Consider the following 20,122-nt stretch of genomic DNA (forward strand, 5'->3'; position numbering starts at 1 on the left):
TTCCTGAACCAACCAGTCAGAAAAATTCTAGGACCAACAGTTCTTCAAATATATTAAATAACTTGTATGGGGAGAGAATTTTCATTTAAAATCAATCTAAATTATGCTAAAGCTTTGGTTTGCTTTAGATTTGTTGTACTACAGGAGAGGAGTTAAAATAACTTAGGATTTAGGATTATGATCCAGACAAAAATTCATGGACACATGGTTCTGCTGCCAACTAGACCTCTGGCTACTCTTTTTCTATATATGACAGTTCTCTTGAGGGTTATGTTAACTTTTGAGAATTTGCTGAATTCTCTTTTCCAAAATAGAATTACATGTGCCTGGAAGTCCTATGCTAGCACTTCAGGACTTTGACTAAAAAATGTTGTCAATTCCTCCGCTGTCAACCAGGGAGAACTCTAGCGATCATGACATTTATGAGAAAGTTACCATGGGTCTCACTCAACAAATCTTAGTCCCCTAGTATTAAATTTACTTTGTAATTTAAAAAGAAATTTACTTTGAAAATTACATGCATGTGTAAAAAAAAAAAAAAAGCAAGTATATTTTAAGTCACTAAGATTAAAAATAAGTCTTTTCACTACCCTCCATCCTACTAACCAGGGTGCATACAGTTTGGTATTCATCCCTCCAGGTTCTTAAAAACTTCATATACAAATGTGTGTACACTCAATTTTTCTGCAAGATAAAGAAGTTTAATCCCAACATTTTTTTATGCTATAAATGCTTGTATTAAGAAAAGTTCAAATAAAAACATACCATTACACTACAAGGAACTAGAAAAAGAAGAAACTCTTCCAAAATTTAGTAGAGGAAAGAAATAATGAAGAAAGATCAGAAATAAATAAAATAGAGACCAGAATAAACAATAACATAACACTGAGTATAATGACCAGTTTTTCCAAAACAAATAAACAAACAATATTAGCAATGCTTTGTATACACTCAATTTTAAAATAAAAATGGAATCATACTAGACTTATTCTTCTTCTTTTTAAAAAAATTTCTTTATTTTAGAGAGAGGGGTGCAGGGATGGGGGTGACAGAGGGAGAGAGAATCTTAAGCAGACTCCCTGCTCAGTGTGGAGCCCCACACAGAGCTCGGTATCACAACCCCAAAATCACAACCCCTGAGATCACAACCTGAGCTGAAAGCAAGAGTCAGGTGCTTCACTGTACTACCCAGATGTCCCTGACATATTATTCTTTTCTCTCAAATATGTATTATAGACATTCTTTCACATTATTCTATAAAGATCTTATCCCTCTCCTCATCATCTATCTGTACCCCCAGTATCTGATTCCTTTACTGCCTTCCTACTATAATAAGAATTCTAGTCTAAATGATATTTATCTCTGTCATCTAGCTGGAATTTACACAGTTTTAAAGGATTCGTCAAATATTAGTCCATCACATCAAAGCCAGTTACCATAAGGTAGTACTGGTTTTAGATTTTTTTAAAAAAATATTTTATTTATTTATTTGAGAGAGAGAGAGCGTGCGAAAGCATGAGAGGGGAGAAGGTAAGAGGGAGAAGCAGACTCCCCATGGAGCTAGGAGCCCAGTTCGAGACTTGATCCTGGGACTCCAGATCATGACCTGAGCCGAAGGCAGTCGTTTAACCAACTGAGCCACCCAGGAGCCCTGGTTTCAGATTTTTTGGTAATTTTTTATTTTTAAAAAATATTTTATTTATGTAAGAGAGAATGAGCACAAGTCAGAGAGAAACGGAGAGGGAGAAGCAGACTCCCCACTGAACAGCGAGCACGAAGCAGGGCTCAATCCCATGACTTTGAGATTATGACCTGAGCCAAAGGCAGATGCTTAACAACTAAGCCACCCCAGTGCTCTAGTTTTAGATTTTTAAGAAGTCTTTGAATATACACCAAGAAGCAGAAATTACTATATCATAAATCTTCAATTAGCCAGTGAATTGGTCTTTTGTGGCATTAGACTTAAGTTCAATATTTAAATAGTAATTTAGTTACTGTTCATTAAGGAGTTTCCTTGGTGTGTAAATTATTAATATATAATTTTGCAAAAGTTGAGTTCTTTTCCATTTTTAAAGGCAGGCTGGTATCTCCTATAATAAAGAGAGAAGGAAGGTCTCTTCCTAGAAAGAAACCTAGAAAGACACATTGTTAGCACTACCAGTCAGCACAGAAAATGTTCAGTAAAATATTTTCTTTGTTCTACCAATGTTGATAATGTGTTGTCATTTTAAACAAGAAAGAGTAAGATAAATCACAATTACTCAGGGAAAGCAAGTTATTTCTGCAAATTAGAAGCAAGTATCTGCAACAAATTACAGGAAAAGTGAGGTAGATTTTGGCACAAATAGAAAGTGTGAATTATAATTTAAAATACTGATTATAAGAACAATTTATAAGATATTACTATCCTATTCTGCTAATTTTTTACTTTTCTGATCAATAATTATAAAAGAGTAAGATGGATTATCTTTACCAAATTGGTTGTTTACACCATCAAAAACTATAACTACTATGATATTCTGATCTTTTTAAATAATACCATACTTTTTAAAAAAAATCCATTGTATTGTCAATCTCCAGGATTCTGAAATTCTATATGTTGGCTAAAATTCCTGTGATTTTTAGAAAATGTACTAATGTAAACGTACCTAAGGTGTGAAACTAGAAAAGTTAGACTCTGGCCATAAAACTAAAACACAATAAAATATTTACCTGTACAAATGATTAATGTATGGGTTGACCCCCAAGGAATTCATCCAGTTCCGAAATGTTCTCTCTTCCTTGCTCTCTCCTAGAGTAGACACAAGTTCGTACTGATGATTCAGGACAAAATGCAGTAAGAAATATATTTTAAACCATCCTGGCAGGTGTAAACCAGTCAGACATACTTTTCAGTGGTTTCTGTGATACTACCATCTTTTGGGGGGAAAATGAGTCTTATTGCCAAAGTCCCTTCCCCGCCCCATCTATATAAGGCCTCCATTTGCTCTAAATTTCTCTATCTAGAGTCCTTTCTTTGATGTCTGTGAACTACTGAGTCATGGTTTCTCTGTCCAGAAAGTGACAGAGAAACTTATATGGTCATATCTGTAGTTATGATTACATGCAAAATGGACTGGCTAAAAATTAAAACTCTTTTAGCATTCAGGGTCATATCAGCACAGTAAACACAACAGAAAAGCTGTGCTTTTCCCAATGCAGTGTTTCTAAATTTGTACAGGTTTTTATTTTACACAGGGAAGTTTCTGGGCACACAAAATAACATTTTAATTATACCAAACAGCAATGAAGGGGAGAGGGGATTACAGGTAATATAATACGCAATGAAGGGATATAACTATTTTACATGTTTCATGAGTTATTTTAGATTGATGTAGCCCCCACACAGGGTGCTAAGAGAAAGACATCTAATCCTAGTAAGTCCCTAGACCTCAGAGACCACCTCAGTTAGAAACTCTTTGCAGGCACTATTATTTAACCTGTGATTACCCAACCTCCCTGAGCATTCCCTTCGTAGCAGTGCTCACACCATCTGTAAGAAAACGTGGGCTATCATGTACCACAAAGTAGCAGAGAGCGAGATATACTCTACTTGCCATGTCTGCCTTCTGTTCATCCCCTAGACTGCAAATAATCCCAAGTGACTATCTTTAGTATTATCTGTTTTCAGCAAAGGAAGGGAGCAAGGGAATGTCCTAACTTACACCTCATCACTAGACTTGCGAAAAACATTTTGTAAACAAACATTTATACCTCTCATCACTTCTAAACTATAGGCAAGTTCAGGTCACTCTCTAGACTTTGACTCATGTGGGATTCCCAGAACAAGGATGCATCTAAATCTATAACCATCTGAGCTCCAGAGACCCATTCCTATGGAGCCTCCCCTGCAATCATCTTCAGAATAAGGGCCACAGGTAAAATAATCCTGCACACTCAGAAGAGAAACCAAACCTTGTAAAATATAAAGGATTCTGGTTTTTGTGCCGCTATTCAGGAAATAATCTGTCCACTATAATTTTGTTTGATTTTCTATGCTACTACCTAACGGTATTCCCGGAATCTACTTTAATTATTGATCTATTAAACTGTGTAGCCATATAATTCAAATTTCATTCCCTTGGGCCTGCATAAAAGGTAACTGACCAGTCTGCTGTATCTGCCACTATCACTTTATGATAAATAACCTATTTGAAAACCCTTTAAAAAAGAACCAAGTTAAACTAAATATTACTAGAAATCATGCTTGCTCTTTGTAGGAGTTATTAAACAAGTATAAATTATATATAACTTTCCCCAAAGCAACATAAATATAAGCATACTATCATCAACAGTTTGATGCATGTGACTTGGATTTACCTTTGAGCTGCTTCTTTATTATAGTCTGTAATAGATTTTTCTCTAGTAATTATGGAAATGTTACATTATTTCCTTCTGGGAAAATCCAAGTTATGTTTTAAAATTACAAACACTGATAATGTAACAATTGTCTCATTTTTAATTGAAATAATATCCCAATTCTGCTGAACCTGATGGTACAACAGCAAATAAGATTTAAAAAGACACTAGCATTTTGACTGAGTTCTGAAACTGTTATGAGCTTCAGGGTGTCATATTTCTTCCCATTGTTCTCAACTGATTATATTGTTACTATTTTCATTTCTGATGCCTAGAAAGTAAAATAGAGTATGTAAGTGAGCATTTATTTATCTAACACCATTTCAAGTTGTCTTGGTAAATAAATGCTCAAAGCCAGAAGCACTATGCATTTGTGCAAGAGCCGTGGTAAAGCATTACAAAAACATATGTATTCCAGATTGTGAATGTTGTCCATATTGCAGACAACTAAAGCAATCTTAGAAGTAAAATGTTCACTGCTGATATAAAACATAGAAAGACTATAAAACATTTCATTTTTAGGGCCAAACTAATATCTGCAATTGACAAAAGTTTCAGGAAAAAAAAAATAACAACTACACTACAAGGAGACTACTAAGAGGAAAGAAAAGAAACTAACATATATTTAACACTCACTAAATGTGCTAAGTGAGGTTTTCCTCTTTCTAACCTATCACTGAGGACATACTGTATGCTAAACTCATTCATGAAAGGTCATTTTAACTTGTTCTGTAGTTCTTCAAAATTATTACTACTAATCTTGTTTTATAGATGAGAAAAACAAAGCTCATGGAAGTCATTCAGATACTAAATGTTGGACCCATAATTTGAACAAAGTGTAATAACATGGCCTATGTATTTTCTATCACCACAAATGAATTCTGAGATGGCCCCTCTATACAAAGCCCACATATTTGGTTTAGTTTAATATGAAGGTTTATATTTAGTTGGGCTCTTACTTCCATACAGATAAAATTCTTTGCAATGAGAATATGAATATGGGTTGTGATAAAGTCAAGCTTCAAATATCATAAGGATCTATAAAAAAGAATTTACAGAGGAAAAATTCCAATTGACAGTTGAGTCAAATACATTTTTGGCAGACATATCAAGGATATACATATGTTCTAAATAAAGATGATTGATAAATACTTCCCATAGTATCTTCTTATATAAATAGAGGAAATACTAATGGAAATGTTTAGCAATCCTATTCACACTGAAAAATTCCAAAAGCATGCTCAACACTAGCAAAAGAATTCAAACATGGCAAATAAGAGAGCGAGCAAGTTGGAAAAGATATCTAGCAAGAACTCGGTGACTATAAAAAGCAGATCATTTTTAATATGCCACTCTAAACAATGCCTTCTATTGTAAGATACAAAGGGATTTTGAAGTTTTCCAGACTGATAAAAACCTAGCAGTCTTCCATTTTATTTATTTATTTTTTAAAGTTTTAATCCCTCATCCTCAATTTCTCTGCCGAAAAATCTACTCCTTTATCTATCTTCCACCCAATTACATACCTGTGTGGAGAATATAGTCTTTTTCTATTTTGAGAATATAGTCTTTATCTTCCCTCTCAATTACATATCTATGTAGAGAATATAGTCCTTATTTTACTAGACCTCAGGAAGAGTGAATTGAATTAATCATATTCCTCAAAGAACGTATTTGTGAAATCTGAAACTTCTTTCATTAATCAAGAAGATGCAATTATAAAGGACATTGGAACTCTGGTTGTGGCAGTCAAAGAGAAGATCATGAAACTTATTTCTCATTCTATCCCCCTCCCAGGGAAGGGAGTAAGGCAGGTTCTGTGAGAGAAAGGACACTGAAACATCAAATTCTCCCCACCAACAAGAATCCTTACTTGAAGACTGCCTTCTCCAAACCAGGGCAACTGGTGAGACTATTTTAGGATGGGCCCCTCCCTCTGACTGCTGCCTCTGTTTTCACCTTTAGTTCTGATACTAATGTGGGTTTGGGTATGCATGTGAAAGTATGATAACAAAAAAGAAGACAGGCTAGGAAACAAAGATAGGGAGAAAGAACTAGATAACAAGAATGTTTTTGTCATTATGACAACTCATATATCGTAAGCTTCAATAACATTCAAGAAATGTAACATGGCTAAGTAATAGAAAATAGAACCTAAACAGATCCTTCCAAAGATTACTAGTGATAAAAGATAAGTGTGTTTATTCAAAGGAGAGGGATAAAGGCTTTACATCATGAAATCCAATTGTCAAAACTGATTTTTGGTGTGTTTACAACTACAATATCCCATCATTATAGAAGGCAAATTCAGTGGAGAGTTTACATAATCAAGCCTTGATGTGCTATTCTAATTCAGTTTCATTTGTGTTTCTTCCTTGTTGTCATCTTTTAGGCATATTAAGACAGAAAAAAACACAGCATGAACAATGCAAAAAATAAATATCAACCCAGATAGAAAGAATAAATGGTACTAACAAAAAGAAGGTTCAGAATGAACATATTTATAGAGTATAGAAAAGTACTAAATACAGTACCTACATTAGGAGGGGTCAAATCTGCATTTCACAAAGCAAAACAGGAAAGTGTTATAAATTATGAGACAGATAACAATAGCCCACACACAACAAGACAAGTAATGAATACTTAAAAATTTTTCATGTACCTCAAAAACATTAAAAAGAGAACAATACTGGAGTCAAACTGTAGCTTTTAAAGGAGGAAAAAAAAGCTACAAAATAATTATTTTTCCAATAGATAATTCATTGTCCATATTGGTGGTGGAGTTATGTTATGTGGTCATTTAAGAGACTACTTTAAACGTATGATAGTTTTTACTAAACACTGATGGAGAGATGACAGACAAGTAAGATTTACCCCAGCATTCTCTTTTAACAAAACCAACAACTTTCCTTAATACGAACTTTTTAATGAATGCACATGCCTACACACAGTAAACTGCATCTCCCACCACAATCCCCTACCTCTGACAGCAAAGTATGTCACTACCACAAGAAGATACATACAGTGAAGCAATTAGAGGCAGAAAGAACATACCTTCCAATAAATTCATATCGATGTCACTATCAGGCTTGTGTAGGCATGGGTATGTGTTAAACAGATTAGCTACAAAAGCTAAATTAAGTTTAGGATTGCCTGAAACCACATCTGCAGGAGTAACAAACTGTCTGCAGCCCAGTTTATCTGCTTCTTGAAGCATGAATCCAGCACGCTTTAGGTCATTTTTCTCCTAAACAAAATAAAAATGGTCAACGTTAAACTTGTGATGGGCCTAAGTTTTTATTGACATACATATTTAAAAGCAAGCACATTTCTGGAAATCTATTAAATGATAGATCAAAACAACCTCTCAAATTTTGTATGAGTCAGCTCCTACCGGTCAAATTATAGATAATTTGGTCAAGATCATATATCAGAACACCTTCTGGCTAAGAGGTTTAGTTATCTCACCCATTTTACTCTGAATAATATTTCCAGTAGACTCTTTTCTCAATGAAAAACAAGTTGGGATACAAATAGGAAATTATTAAAATTAAAAGAACAGGACTTTTCACAAGTGCAAAACCCTGGAAACAAACCAAATGCTTGTCAACAGGAAAGGAGATGAATAAACTGTCTCATATTTACAGGGTGACACTGAACAATGTGAGTGACTCTTAGCCATATATGTTCAAAACAATACTAGGAACTTAACTACTTTTTTTTACAAAAAATAAATGAAAAGTAAAATGAAAAATTTAATTTTGTAAGGGATATATTTGGTTGAAAGAAAACTATATAAAGAGAGAAGCAAAAGGATAACGAACATAAGACTGAAGATGGTGATTATCACGTTATGGTGAGGCAAAAAGATGGAATAGGGAAGAAGTAGAGAGCTAAACACAAATTAATATCAAGGTCTTAGCTTTCTTGTTGGATTGATGGTTCATACAGACTTGTTAAAATTTTAAAACAACTACAAACAAAAATAAATAAAAAGAGGCACATCCATGGACCCATGATAAGATTATATTATGACTAAGAATTATGACTATCTCATTTTGTGCATTAGTTACAAAAAAGTAAAAATGTAAATGAAATCAGAGAAAGCAATGGGTTCAATGCTATTAAACAATATAAGTTCCTAATGTAGACATGAACAAATTATAATATGTGGACCTTACTCAGATTTTAATTCAAATAAACGAGAAAGAAAATTTGATATTTAAGAAGCAATTGGAAAAGTCAATGTTGACTGAAGTTTTTTTTAAAGATTTTAATTTATTTATTTGATAGACAGAGATCACAAGTAGGCAGAGTGGCAGGCAAAGAGAGAGGGAAGCAGGCTCCCTGCTGAGCAGAAAGCCTGATGAGGGGCTCGATCTCAAAACCCTGGGATCATGACCTGAGCTGAAGGCAGAGGCTTTAACCCACTGAGCCACCCAGGCGCCCCTTGACTAAATATTTTGATGATATTATAGATTATTGTTAATTTTTTAGGTACGATAAGGTATTATATTTTTAAAGTTTATCTTCTAGAAATATATATTGAAATACTTATCGATGAAATGATATGATGTCTAGGATTCGCTTCAAAATAACACAGGAGAGGGGTGCCTGGGTGGCTCGATGGGTTAAAGCCTCTGCCTTCAGCTCAGGTCATGATCCCAGTGTCCTGGGATCGAGCCCCACATCGGACTCTCTGCTCGGCAGGGAGCTGGCTTCCTCCTCTCTCTCTGCCTGCCTCTCTGCCTACTTGTGATCTCTGTCTGTCAAATAAATAAATAAAATCTTCAAAAAAAAAAAAAATAACACAGGAGAGGAAGGATAGGTGATAAATGACTAAAGACTGATTATGAGTTGATAGTTGTTGAACCTGGGGGATGAGCACAGGGCAGTTCATTATACTGAGTTTGTTAATTGTTTTATTATGTTTGAAATTTTCCTTAAGTTTAAGTTCTAGAGATGGATAGTGGTGATGGTTGTACACACTGCAATTGTACTTAATGCCAAAGAACCGTACACTTAAACATGATTAAAATGGTAAAAAAAAATTTAAAATTTTTATTTTTTAAAAAATAAAAAAAATCTTTAGTTAAAAACTGTACTTACATTAAATCCCGAAAGGTCAACGGTAATGGCAGGTTTATCACCCTGTTCACCTTTAGGTGCAATCTGATTAAGCAGATGAAAATAGGCTCTTGAATCCTTCAAGGAAAGACATGAAATAGAATTTTTTAAATGAATAACAGCATCAATTGATTTAGGAAAATAGTACTCAAACTGAAGAAAGTTTCTTAAAGAAATTTCTTAAAGAATGGATTAACTTAGTAACTTCTTACCGACAGGCTCCTGAATGCACTATCACACCTCACAGCTTCCAGCAACACTGTTCCCTATGCCTAGAATACCTTCCTTCACCTTTTTGTTTATTTATATTCCCAAGCATCCATTAAGATTAGGGTCAAGATATCATATAAAGGGCTAGTATCCAAAATGTATAAAGAATTTAACTCAACACCCAAAGAACAAATAATCCAATCAAGAAATGGGCAGGGGATATGAACAGACAATTCTGCAAAGAAGACATCCAGATGGCCAACAGACACATGAAAAAATGCTCAAAATCACTTGGCATCAGGGAAATACAAATCAAAAACACAATGAAATACCACCTTACACCAGTCAGAATGGCTAAAATTAACAAGCCAGGAAACGACAGATATTGGTGAGGATGCAGAGAAAGGGGAATCCTCCTACACTGCTGGGGGGAAGGCAAGCTGGTAAAACAGCATGGAGGTTCCTCAAAAAGTTGAAAATAGAGCTACCTTATGACCCAGCAATTGCACTACTAGGTATTTACCCTAAAGAAACAAATGTAGTGATCCGAAGGGGCACATGCACCCGAATGTTTATAGCAGCAATGTCCACAATAGCCAAACTATGGAAAGAACCTAGATGTCCATCAACAGATGAATGGATAAAGAAGATATGGTATATATATACACACAATGGAATACTATGCAGCCATCAAAAGAAATGAGATCTTGCCATTTGCAACGACGTGGATGGAACTAGAGGGTATTATGCTGAGCAAAATAAGTCAATCAGAGAAAGACAATTATCATATGACCTCCCTGATATGAGGAATTTGAGAGGCAGAGTGGGGTTTTGGGGGTAGGGAAAGAAAAAATGAAACAAGGAGGGGATCAGGAGGGGGACAAACCATAAGAGACTCTTAATCTCACAAAACAAACTGAGGGTTGCTGGGGGGGAGGGGGATATGGAGAGGGTGGTTGGATTATGGACATTGGGGAGGGTATGTGAAATGGTGAGTTCTGGGAAGTGTGTAAGCCTGACAATTCACAGACCTGTACCCCAGGGGCAAATAATACATTACATGTTAATAAAAATAATTAATAAAAAATAGATGAGGGTCAAGTATTATCTTCTGGAAGCCTTCCCCCATTTAACTCAGACTGGCCCTGTGACCTGTTCTAAACCACAGAATGCAGAGCACGTGAGGTACTGGGGCTCCCAAGCCTAAGCCCTAGGAGCTTCTGCTTCTTCCCTCTTGAAGTGAGTCTCCATGGAGGAAGACCAGCTATGTGAAATGACCACACTATGAGGAAGCACCAGCTAGCCACATGGAAAGGCCTCCTGGAGCCTCTGGAGGCACTAGACATGGGATTGGTGCCCTTGTGCACCCACCCTCCGGACCAGCCCAACTAACAGCTGAATATAAGTGACTTAGTGATCCCAAACAAACGTATCTGAAACAGAACCACTTAACCAAGCCGCATTAACCCACAGAATCATGAGAAACAATATTGTCATTTTAAGCTATTAAGTTCTGAGTGGCTTGTTATGTAGCAATAGATAAATGAATTACCCATCTCCTAGATGTTTATCTCCCTGTATAACTGGTCAGCTTCTCAAGAGCTAAATCTTCGCATCCCCTATGCCTGGCATACGACCCCATAGGAGGGCTTTAATAAGTATTTGATGAACTGAATTTTAAAGTAAGAGAGCCTCCCAAAATATATATTTAAATGAGGATATAATAGCTGAACGCAGAGAAATATAACGTCACTTCAAAGAGATTGTCATCTAAGCCCATTAGCACAAGAACATAGTCTGACTAAAAGGGTTAATATATCTAGAGAGAAAATACAAATAAATGCCAATGCTGATTAGTCTGGGTGGGGAAAAAAGCATAGAGAAGTGGGAGTCACGGGGACCTAGTATGCCAGTGCATGTCTAGGGAGTGCCCATGGGAGAACTGTTAGGCACACTGAATGTCACAGTGTCCTTGACAAGCTCCCCTGATAGGGAGGGAAGTATTTCAAGCCTTTTGGTTGAGAATCATACCTGAAGAATTCCTTTTGTCTACTGATTCCCTGTGCCCTCAGATATCTGGTCTCCTGTTAGCTTGTTATTGGCAAAGTGGAGTAAGAGTGGAGTCAGGCCCACAACGGCCTCTAGTCCAGTGAACAGATGAATTCTCAGTCCAAATTAATAGACTGACATCCTCATTATAATTTAGTCTCTCTGTGGCATATAGAATGGGAAGGAATGCTTTAATCTGCTAGGGCTAGTATCTCCTCACAGCCAAGCTATATTTCTTCTTAAATACCAGTAAACCAGTTTTTCTTTATTGCAAAAGAAGATTTTGTCCTTTCTATTTTTTAAGTTTTTATTTGAATTGCAGTTAGCTAATACACACTGTAATGCTAATTTCCGGCATACAATACAGTGTGATCCAGCACTTCCCAACAACAGCTGGTGCTCAACACTGCTTAATCTCCATCACCTATTTCACCCATCCCCCCTATCCCCCTCCCTTCTGGTAACCAGCCATTTAAGTCAGTTCTTTTTTAAATAAAAAGGTTTTGCAATTATAATCGGAAGATCCACCTCAGACAGAGAAATGCAAAATTTCATTTTTCTACACTTTGGCCTTATGCATTAAACTTCAGTTTGAAATTAATTTTGAGCATTTTTTTTTACATCATATATCCTTCTTTTATATCACAGTTATGAACACTAAAATAAAACCTTAATGTCTTGGCTGAAGTTTTTGATGTTGCGCCATCCTGCATTGGTCAGATGGTAGTTCACCCATCGCAGCAGTAATTCCTCTGGAGAAAGCTTCATCAGCTCTTCTAGATCCTCACCTTCATTCAGCAATGCAATCAGAGCTGAAAGGCAAACAATGAAATATAAATTCTTCCCAGAGTAAGTATGTGTCAATGAAAAGCAAATATTTTTGATGATCTTACCTTCATTCCTAGAAATCTCAATATCAGCCAAAAGACCAACTTTGATGATCTGCCAGAGAAGTCCCAAGACCAAGTGAGGTTTTCCTTCTTTGAGATCCTGGGCACCAATGTTGACCACTCTACAACCGATGGCTGAGGCAGAATTCAGGGCTAGGTTTAAGTTTTCCTGAATTGTCCCAAAGAAAATTACGTGTGAGAAAGTACTTTCCAAAGTCTTGCTGACAAGTTGCGAAGGTAAATAAGAAGCAACAGATTGTGAAAATTCAGATTTTGAAACATAAATAGTATTTATATAAGCAAAATACTACTACAAAAGAAAAAAAAAACCCATGGTTTTAACCAGCACTTTATTACTCGATCTCATTCCCTTACTTTCATAGTTACTGTATGTCATTTTCATCCCTTCGTATTTCTCTTCTTTCGTACATCATGATACTACATAAACCCATCATCATGTGGTTAAAAAAAAAACAACTATATTATCACAACTTTACAATCTTTTATAAATGAATGAGGCTTCTTTTGGATAAAGTTTCATGGGAAACCGGTAGTATTCTAGCCAATCTATTCCCAGAGCTCTCAAATTACTAAAAAAACAAGACAGATTTAATATTCACAGTAACACTTTGCTCCTTCCCAGAGATCTTTTTTCATTCTGTATTAGTATACTCTTTCAAGCCTCCTAAATATCTAGCCTATTAACACCACTCATATTGGAAGAATGTCATCTCTAAAAATAAAATTGTAAAAGTTTTAGCTCCCTCAGACCCATCCTGTAGTTATTGCAAAACAGCTATTAGAATATTTTTTCCTTATTTTCTTTAATGCACTGCATACACACATTAAAAGTAAAACCAGGCAATAAGTTTGTACAGCACTGATAAATGCTGTATTTCAGAGTCAGTGCCATAAAAAGTTATGTGACACATATATCCTAAAATAAGACGTATGAATATTTTCAACCTTCTAGACATTAACCAAAGCATCCTGACACAAGATGTGAAAGAAAATAAACCTATGGCAATTGCAGTCAGAAATGGGCTTCTTCAAGAATGGTAGTTTCTGCTAGGAATATGCAATAGTGGGAGACAAGAAAGCCATGTTAGTCAACATCCAATTCATACTTCTCAAAGACACAGGAAATGGGAGTACCCCTTGGATACTCCAGGACTCACCATGTACCACCACACTAAGGTTGTAGCTTCCTTATAAAAGAGGCTTAAAAACTTTAGCAAAATTAAGGATTATATTTGTCAAGAGAAAGGAGGGATTGCTGGGGATCATATCCTGGTTCTGCCACCGAGTAACCTCTCAGTGCCTCAGTTTTCTCATCTGTAAAACTGTAGTATCCACCATATTTTAAAGGTGCCAGGAAAATTCAGAAAGATAATTCATGCAGTTGTTTAGACAGTGACTGCCAAAGTAAGTACTTAGTATCTGTTGATACCTGGCCCTGCTCTAGAGATTTTGAGGGGAGACTATTTTATAATGTGGTAACTATAGACTCCTGCACTTTAACAAGACCTGAACAGAGAAGCTGACTACAGAACGATATAGCAAAAAAGAATAGTTCAAATTCTATGAAATAGTAAAATATGGGGTAAAACTATACAGTACTCTTATTTTCACCAAGAACAACAGCATCAAGAAAATAATCATTGGGGTGCCTGGGTGGCTCAGTGGGTTAAAGCCTCTGCCTTTGGCTCAGGTCATGATCCCAGGGTCCTGGGATCAAGCCCCGCATCAGGCTCTCTGCTCAGCGGGAAGCCTGCTTCTCTTCCTCTCTCTCTCTGCCTGCCTCTCTGCCTACTTGTGTTCTCTGTCTGTCAAATAAATAAATAAAATCTTTAAAAAAAATCATTAATAAAAGCAACTCAATGATTACAATAATATAACCTAAATACTAGTATCTTAAATAAAGTTCGTCCAAAGCACTCTGAACAATGCTTGTTTCCTTGTCTGTTTTAAGTGGCTTCCATGCTGGGGCTTGAATCCACAACACCAAGATTAAGACCTGAGCTGAGATCAAGTCAGATGCTTACCCAACAGAGCCACCCGGGTACCCTCATTCAAAGCACTTTGAATCTTTATTTCATTCAGTACAAAATACAAATGAATTTTTATTTAATAAAACCTAGTTTTTATAGGCAACTGAAATTATGTTAAATCTGACGTTCTACATGAGTGCATTATGCTAAATGAAATAAGTCAGACAGACAAAGATAAATATTATATGACCTCACTCAATGTGAAATGTAAAACAAAACAAAGCAAAAATTATCAAACTCATAGAAAAAGAAATCAGACTTGGGGTTACCACAGGCAAAGAGTGGGAGGAGGAAAAACTGGAGGAAGGTGGTCAAAAGATACAAACTTGCAGTTTTAAGATAATTAAGCACTAGAGATATCATGTACAACAAGGTGACTAGCTAACGCTGCTGTATGGTACGTAGCAAAGGTGTTAAGAGAGTAGGTCCTATGAGTTCTCATCACAAGGAGAAAATATTTGTCCTTTTTCTCTTTTTTTCTCTCTTTTCTTCTTATTGTACCTAAATAAGAATGTGCATGTTAGCTGAACCTATTGTAATAATCATTTCACAATATATGCAAATCAACCATCACACTGTATGCCTTAAACTTACACAGTGAAATATGTCAATAATTTCTCGGTACAATTGTGGAGTAAAAAAAGTTTTACCCCGGCCTGAGAACCCACTAATAAAGGCCTTACATTTTACAACACAGTAACATGATTCCTAGCAAAGGGCAAATACTTACAGAAATAGTGAAAGGGGTGAGCTTTTTCTTATTAATGGCTCTTTCATCAATTGTATCTGGTTCAGATAAGTTGATCATTTTGCTACAGAGAAAATGGCAATAATTAAGTTTAAGACTTCCAGTTTAAGATAAATAATTTAAGCTAAATTATTTAAGACTTTTTAGTTTGTTTTTGCAAGCAGACAAAACAGTTAAATTTTGAAAAGTTATAACAATCCACCTCTTTAAAATATACTGTGATTCATGTCAGGGACTTACTTTTTAAAATCCAAGAAATATTCTATAACCTAAAACAAATCCATCACTCATTCCAATAGTAATCTTAGCGCTTCCTCATAATATTTTTTAAACTGTCTTGCATTTTCTTCATGTGAGTCCTGTCTCTATTTAATGATCATCAACATTCAGCAGTCTGAATAGTAAAACAAACTCTCAAGAATCCACGTTCCATAAAGTGGCAGCAACAGTGTCAAAATTACGGTTGCTGCAGAAAGAGCCAGACACACGGGCTTTCTAAAATTTCAATACCTCAAACATTTTAAGAGAAATTACTGTAAAATTTATCTCCAAATTTTAGAACATATTTTATATTTTAAAATAAAGCTAGGAAAATACCAATTCAATTTGTAAAAGGAATTTACTCTGACGATCAGAGAAAGATTAGAACTGTGTAGGTGGAAGTCAAGGTATATTTGACATATTACTTAAAAACGAATATCCTGTACTTGTGAGTAGATTGGAGCTTTTTTTTTTCTTTTTAAGTAAAAACACAGAAAAAAAGACTGAAAGAAACATGTCAGAACATTAATAATAGCTAATTATGGGTAATAAGAATATTTGTAAGGGGAGGCGAACCATAAGAGACTATGGACTCTGAAAAACAACCTGAGGGTTTTGAAGGGTCAGGGGTGGGAGGTTGGGGGAACAGGTGGTGGGTAATAGGGAGGGCACGTTTTGCATGGAGCACTGGGTGTTGTGCAAAAACAATGAATACTGTTACGCTGAAAAAATAAATAAAATGGAAAAAAAAAAGAATATTTGTGATACTTATTCTTATTTGTAAGTCTTCTAGATTTTTATTAAAAAAAAGAAAAGACATCTGCTTTGTACAAAGAAGTGTGCTGGGACTATAGTACACACCACAGACAAGGACATGCCCCTAAAGAGTTTACAGGCTAGTGAGCAGAAACATACTGCAAGGAGCCAAGGGTATGACAAGACTGATTTTAAGCATTAATTTCATTTAAGCAAAATGAGATATATCTTTCTCTTACATTTCCTCATGTCCCCTGTCCCAGTCAATAATTCCTTATTGAAAGTGAAAAAAGAAACCCTTTTTTGAACATTTTTAAATACATCAGAGGAATAACTCAAAACTGGCCTGAAATCAATAAGGAAATAGAAAAGGCATCAGAAAACTAAGATTGCATTTGGAGAAAAATTTTGGGAAGCACCCTGTACTTAATTTTCCATGCAATATAAATTCTTCAGTACCTATATAGCTATTCATTCCCTGAGTTGTAGTTTTCACTGAATGCTCATCAATGGAAAGAGGAAGAACATATTTCCCTTAATCTAATGTTCAACTCACCAAAGAAGGATACCATCTGCAAGTGATTTGAAAAGGCTGCCATCACTGGGATTCATGGGTAGGAGATGCTTACAGTCAGGGTCATCCGCCAGGGCTTTGTTGATCCAGTTAACAAAAGCTACTTTTTCTTCCTCTGAAAAGAGAAAATCTTCATCGGTAAACCAAATTTCACAAAATTAACCACACTTCAGAGACATACTTTTTAATTTCTGTTCAAAGATAATAAATGGTTATTATTAAAACTCTGCTAAAATACTACCAGGTTTGGGGCGCCTGGGTGGCTCAGTGGGTTAAGGCCTCTGCCTTCGGCTCAGGTCATGATCCCAGGGTTCTGGGATCGAGCCCCACATTGGGCTCTCTGCTCAGCGGGGAGCCTGCTTCCTCCTCTCTCTCTCTCTCTGCCTCTCTGCCTACTTATGATCTCTGTCTGTCAAATAAATAAATAATTAAAAAAAAAAAAAAAAACATTTAAAATACTACCAGGTTTAAGAGGGCATAAGGATTTAAGGAGAAAAGGGAATTTGTTCCATTTTTTCATCTGATGTTTTAGGAGACAGTACGGTACACAGCTTAAATGAGCACAGTAAGTATTCGATTTGATTCTAAAATCCTTACTAAAATATATTGCTTCTGAAAGCTAATCAATCAGAAGCCAACCATGAGAGGTCAGATCAGGCACACACACACCAGGATTTAAAAATACAAGCATCAGGAGCGCCTAGGTGGCTCAGTGGGTTAAAGCCTCTGCCTTCGGCTCAGGTCATGATCTCAGGGTCCTGGGATTGAGCCCCATATCAGGCTTTCTGCACAGTGGGAAGCCTACTTCTCTTCCCCTCTCTCTCTGCCTGCCTCTCAGCCTACTTGTGATCTCTGTCTGTTAAATAAATTTTTTTTAATCTTTTAAAGAAATTAAAAAAAAAAAAAAGCATCAGATTTTCATAGCAGTAAATTCCACAACCCCCACCAAAATGGACAGAGTTGTGATTTGGGGCTTGTAACAGAAATACTAATTTCAGTCAAGAGCTATCTGAATGAATGAAGCACCTCCATTTCTGTGGAATTTCTACTACAAGAAGACTGATACAAATCTAGATACCAGCTCTACTCTCAGCCACCTGCGTCCTCAACTTCTCAATACATGGTTTCCAGTGTGGATACATTAATCTTTAGGCCGAAAAAGTTGTTGAGCTAAGCAGTTGGGAAAATAGAAAGAAACTTAAAAGAAAAATGTTCTTTGGCTTTATTATTACTCTGTAAATATAGAAATCATTTAACAACATAAATCTTCAAAGAAAAGCCAACCTGCCCCAATTCCTAGAATTAAGTAATTTTCTAAGGGCATATTTGACAGGCGCTCCCAAAATGTAAGCCATTACATACACACACACACACACACACACACACACACACACACACAATCAAAAAGACACATTTACTAATATTTATCTTTTGTACATATCATAATCTGCCTTTTTAACTTCTTGCTTCACTAAACATATCTACTCAGAGACTGAGAATCTAGGGATTTAAAGTCACTAGGGTATTGTACCTACCATCAAGGAATTCTTAGTGCAATGATAAAAAAAAGATATACAAAGAAACCCAAAATAAGGGAAATAAACAGACCATAAGAGATATAAGCAGGGTTTAAGAGAATTTAAAGAATAAAAGAATAACTTCCGGGGGGGGGGGTGGTCAAGGAAAGGCTTTATGGAGAAGGTACAATTTGTTTGATTGTTTTTTAAGATTTTATTTACTTATTCGAGAGAGGGGGGAGGGGCAGAGGGACAAGCAGACTCCCCACTGAGCAGGGAGCCCCAAGCAAGGCTGAATCCCAAGACCATGAGATCATACATAACCTGAGCTAAAGGCAGACACTTAACCAACTGAGCCACCCAGCTGCCCTGAGAAGGTACAATCTAAATGACAGATTTTTTTTTGAATGACAGATTTTTAAGATGCGGAGAGAAAGGAAAGATATTCCAGGTATAGGAACCAGGAATGAGATAATATTTCACAACCGCTAGGATGGCCAAAATAAACAGAAGGGACATAACAAATGTTGATGAGAATATAAAGAATTAGGACTTTCAAACATTGCTAGTGGGGATGCAAAATCGTGCAACCACTTTGAAAAACAGTTTGGCAGTTTTTAAAAATATTAAACACAGAGTTACCAAAAGCCCTAACAATTCTACTCCTAAGTATATACCTAAGATAAGTTAAAACCTATGTTCACACAAAAATGTATACCAAAGTGCTCATACAGCAGTATTAAGAATAGTCAAGATAACCCAAATGTCTATCAGCTGATGAAAGAATAAGCAAAATGTGATGCTATCCATAGAAGAAAATAGTGTACAGCAATAAAAAGAATGCAGTACAATATATATCACAAGAGGTAATCCTTGCAAATGTTATGCCAGCGAGAGAGCCAGTCAAGTGAAAGGCCACTGCTCTATGATTTCATTTACAGGAAATTTCCACAAGAGGCAAATCTATAAAAAACAGAAAGTAGATCACTGGTTGCCAGAGGCTGCGGGAAGGGAGAAATTGGGAGGGTCTACTAATGAGCATGTTTCTCTTCAGGGTAATGAAAGTATTCCAAAATTAGACAGTGGTGATGACCATACAACTCTGTGAATTTTCTAAAAACCACTGAACTGTACATTTTCAAAGGGTGAATTTCATGGCATCTCAATTATATCTCAGTAAAGCTACTCTTTTTTAAAAAGCTATTAAATGGGGGCACCTGGGTGGCTCAGTAGGTTGAGCCTCTGCCTTCTGCTCAGGTCACGATCTTAGGGTCCTGGGATTGAGCCCCGCATCAGGCTCTCTCCTCGTGGGGAGCCTGCTTTTCCCTCTCTCTCTGCCTAACTCTCTGCTTACTTGTGATCTCTGTCTGTCAAATAAATAAATAAAATCTTTTTTTAAAAAAAGCTATTAAATGTTCCATACCTCATTCTAGATAATAGTTACATGGGTAACAATTTACACATTTATATATTCGTGTATTAAAAAGTCATCAAGCCACACACTTAAAAATAGCACAATTTATGTTCTTATTGTGTGCATC

At 36.0% G+C, this 20,122-nt stretch overlaps 1 protein-coding gene across 5 annotated transcripts in view; it reads right to left on the bottom strand.

Moving 5' to 3' along the window:
- The window catches only part of PLS1 (plastin 1), a 110,769-nt gene that overhangs the window by 18,004 nt on the left and 72,643 nt on the right, over window positions 1–20,122 (bottom strand). For all 5 annotated transcript variants that reach the window (XM_046002107.1, XM_046002109.1, XM_046002110.1 and 2 more), the window contains 7 exons: window positions 17,047–17,179; window positions 15,456–15,537; window positions 12,678–12,843; window positions 12,454–12,596; window positions 9,508–9,603; window positions 7,453–7,645; window positions 2,713–2,791 (listed from right to left, as the gene is read on the bottom strand). In XM_046002107.1, coding sequence (XP_045858063.1) covers window positions 2,713–2,791; window positions 7,453–7,645; window positions 9,508–9,603; window positions 12,454–12,596; window positions 12,678–12,843; window positions 15,456–15,537; window positions 17,047–17,179 — 892 coding nt within the window. The remainder of the gene's footprint in view (window positions 1–2,712; window positions 2,792–7,452; window positions 7,646–9,507; window positions 9,604–12,453; window positions 12,597–12,677; window positions 12,844–15,455; window positions 15,538–17,046; window positions 17,180–20,122) is intronic.

The sequence above is a fragment of the Meles meles genome, chromosome 4 (assembly GCF_922984935.1).
Source record: "Meles meles chromosome 4, mMelMel3.1 paternal haplotype, whole genome shotgun sequence".
Lineage (NCBI taxonomy): Eukaryota > Metazoa > Chordata > Mammalia > Carnivora > Mustelidae > Meles > Meles meles.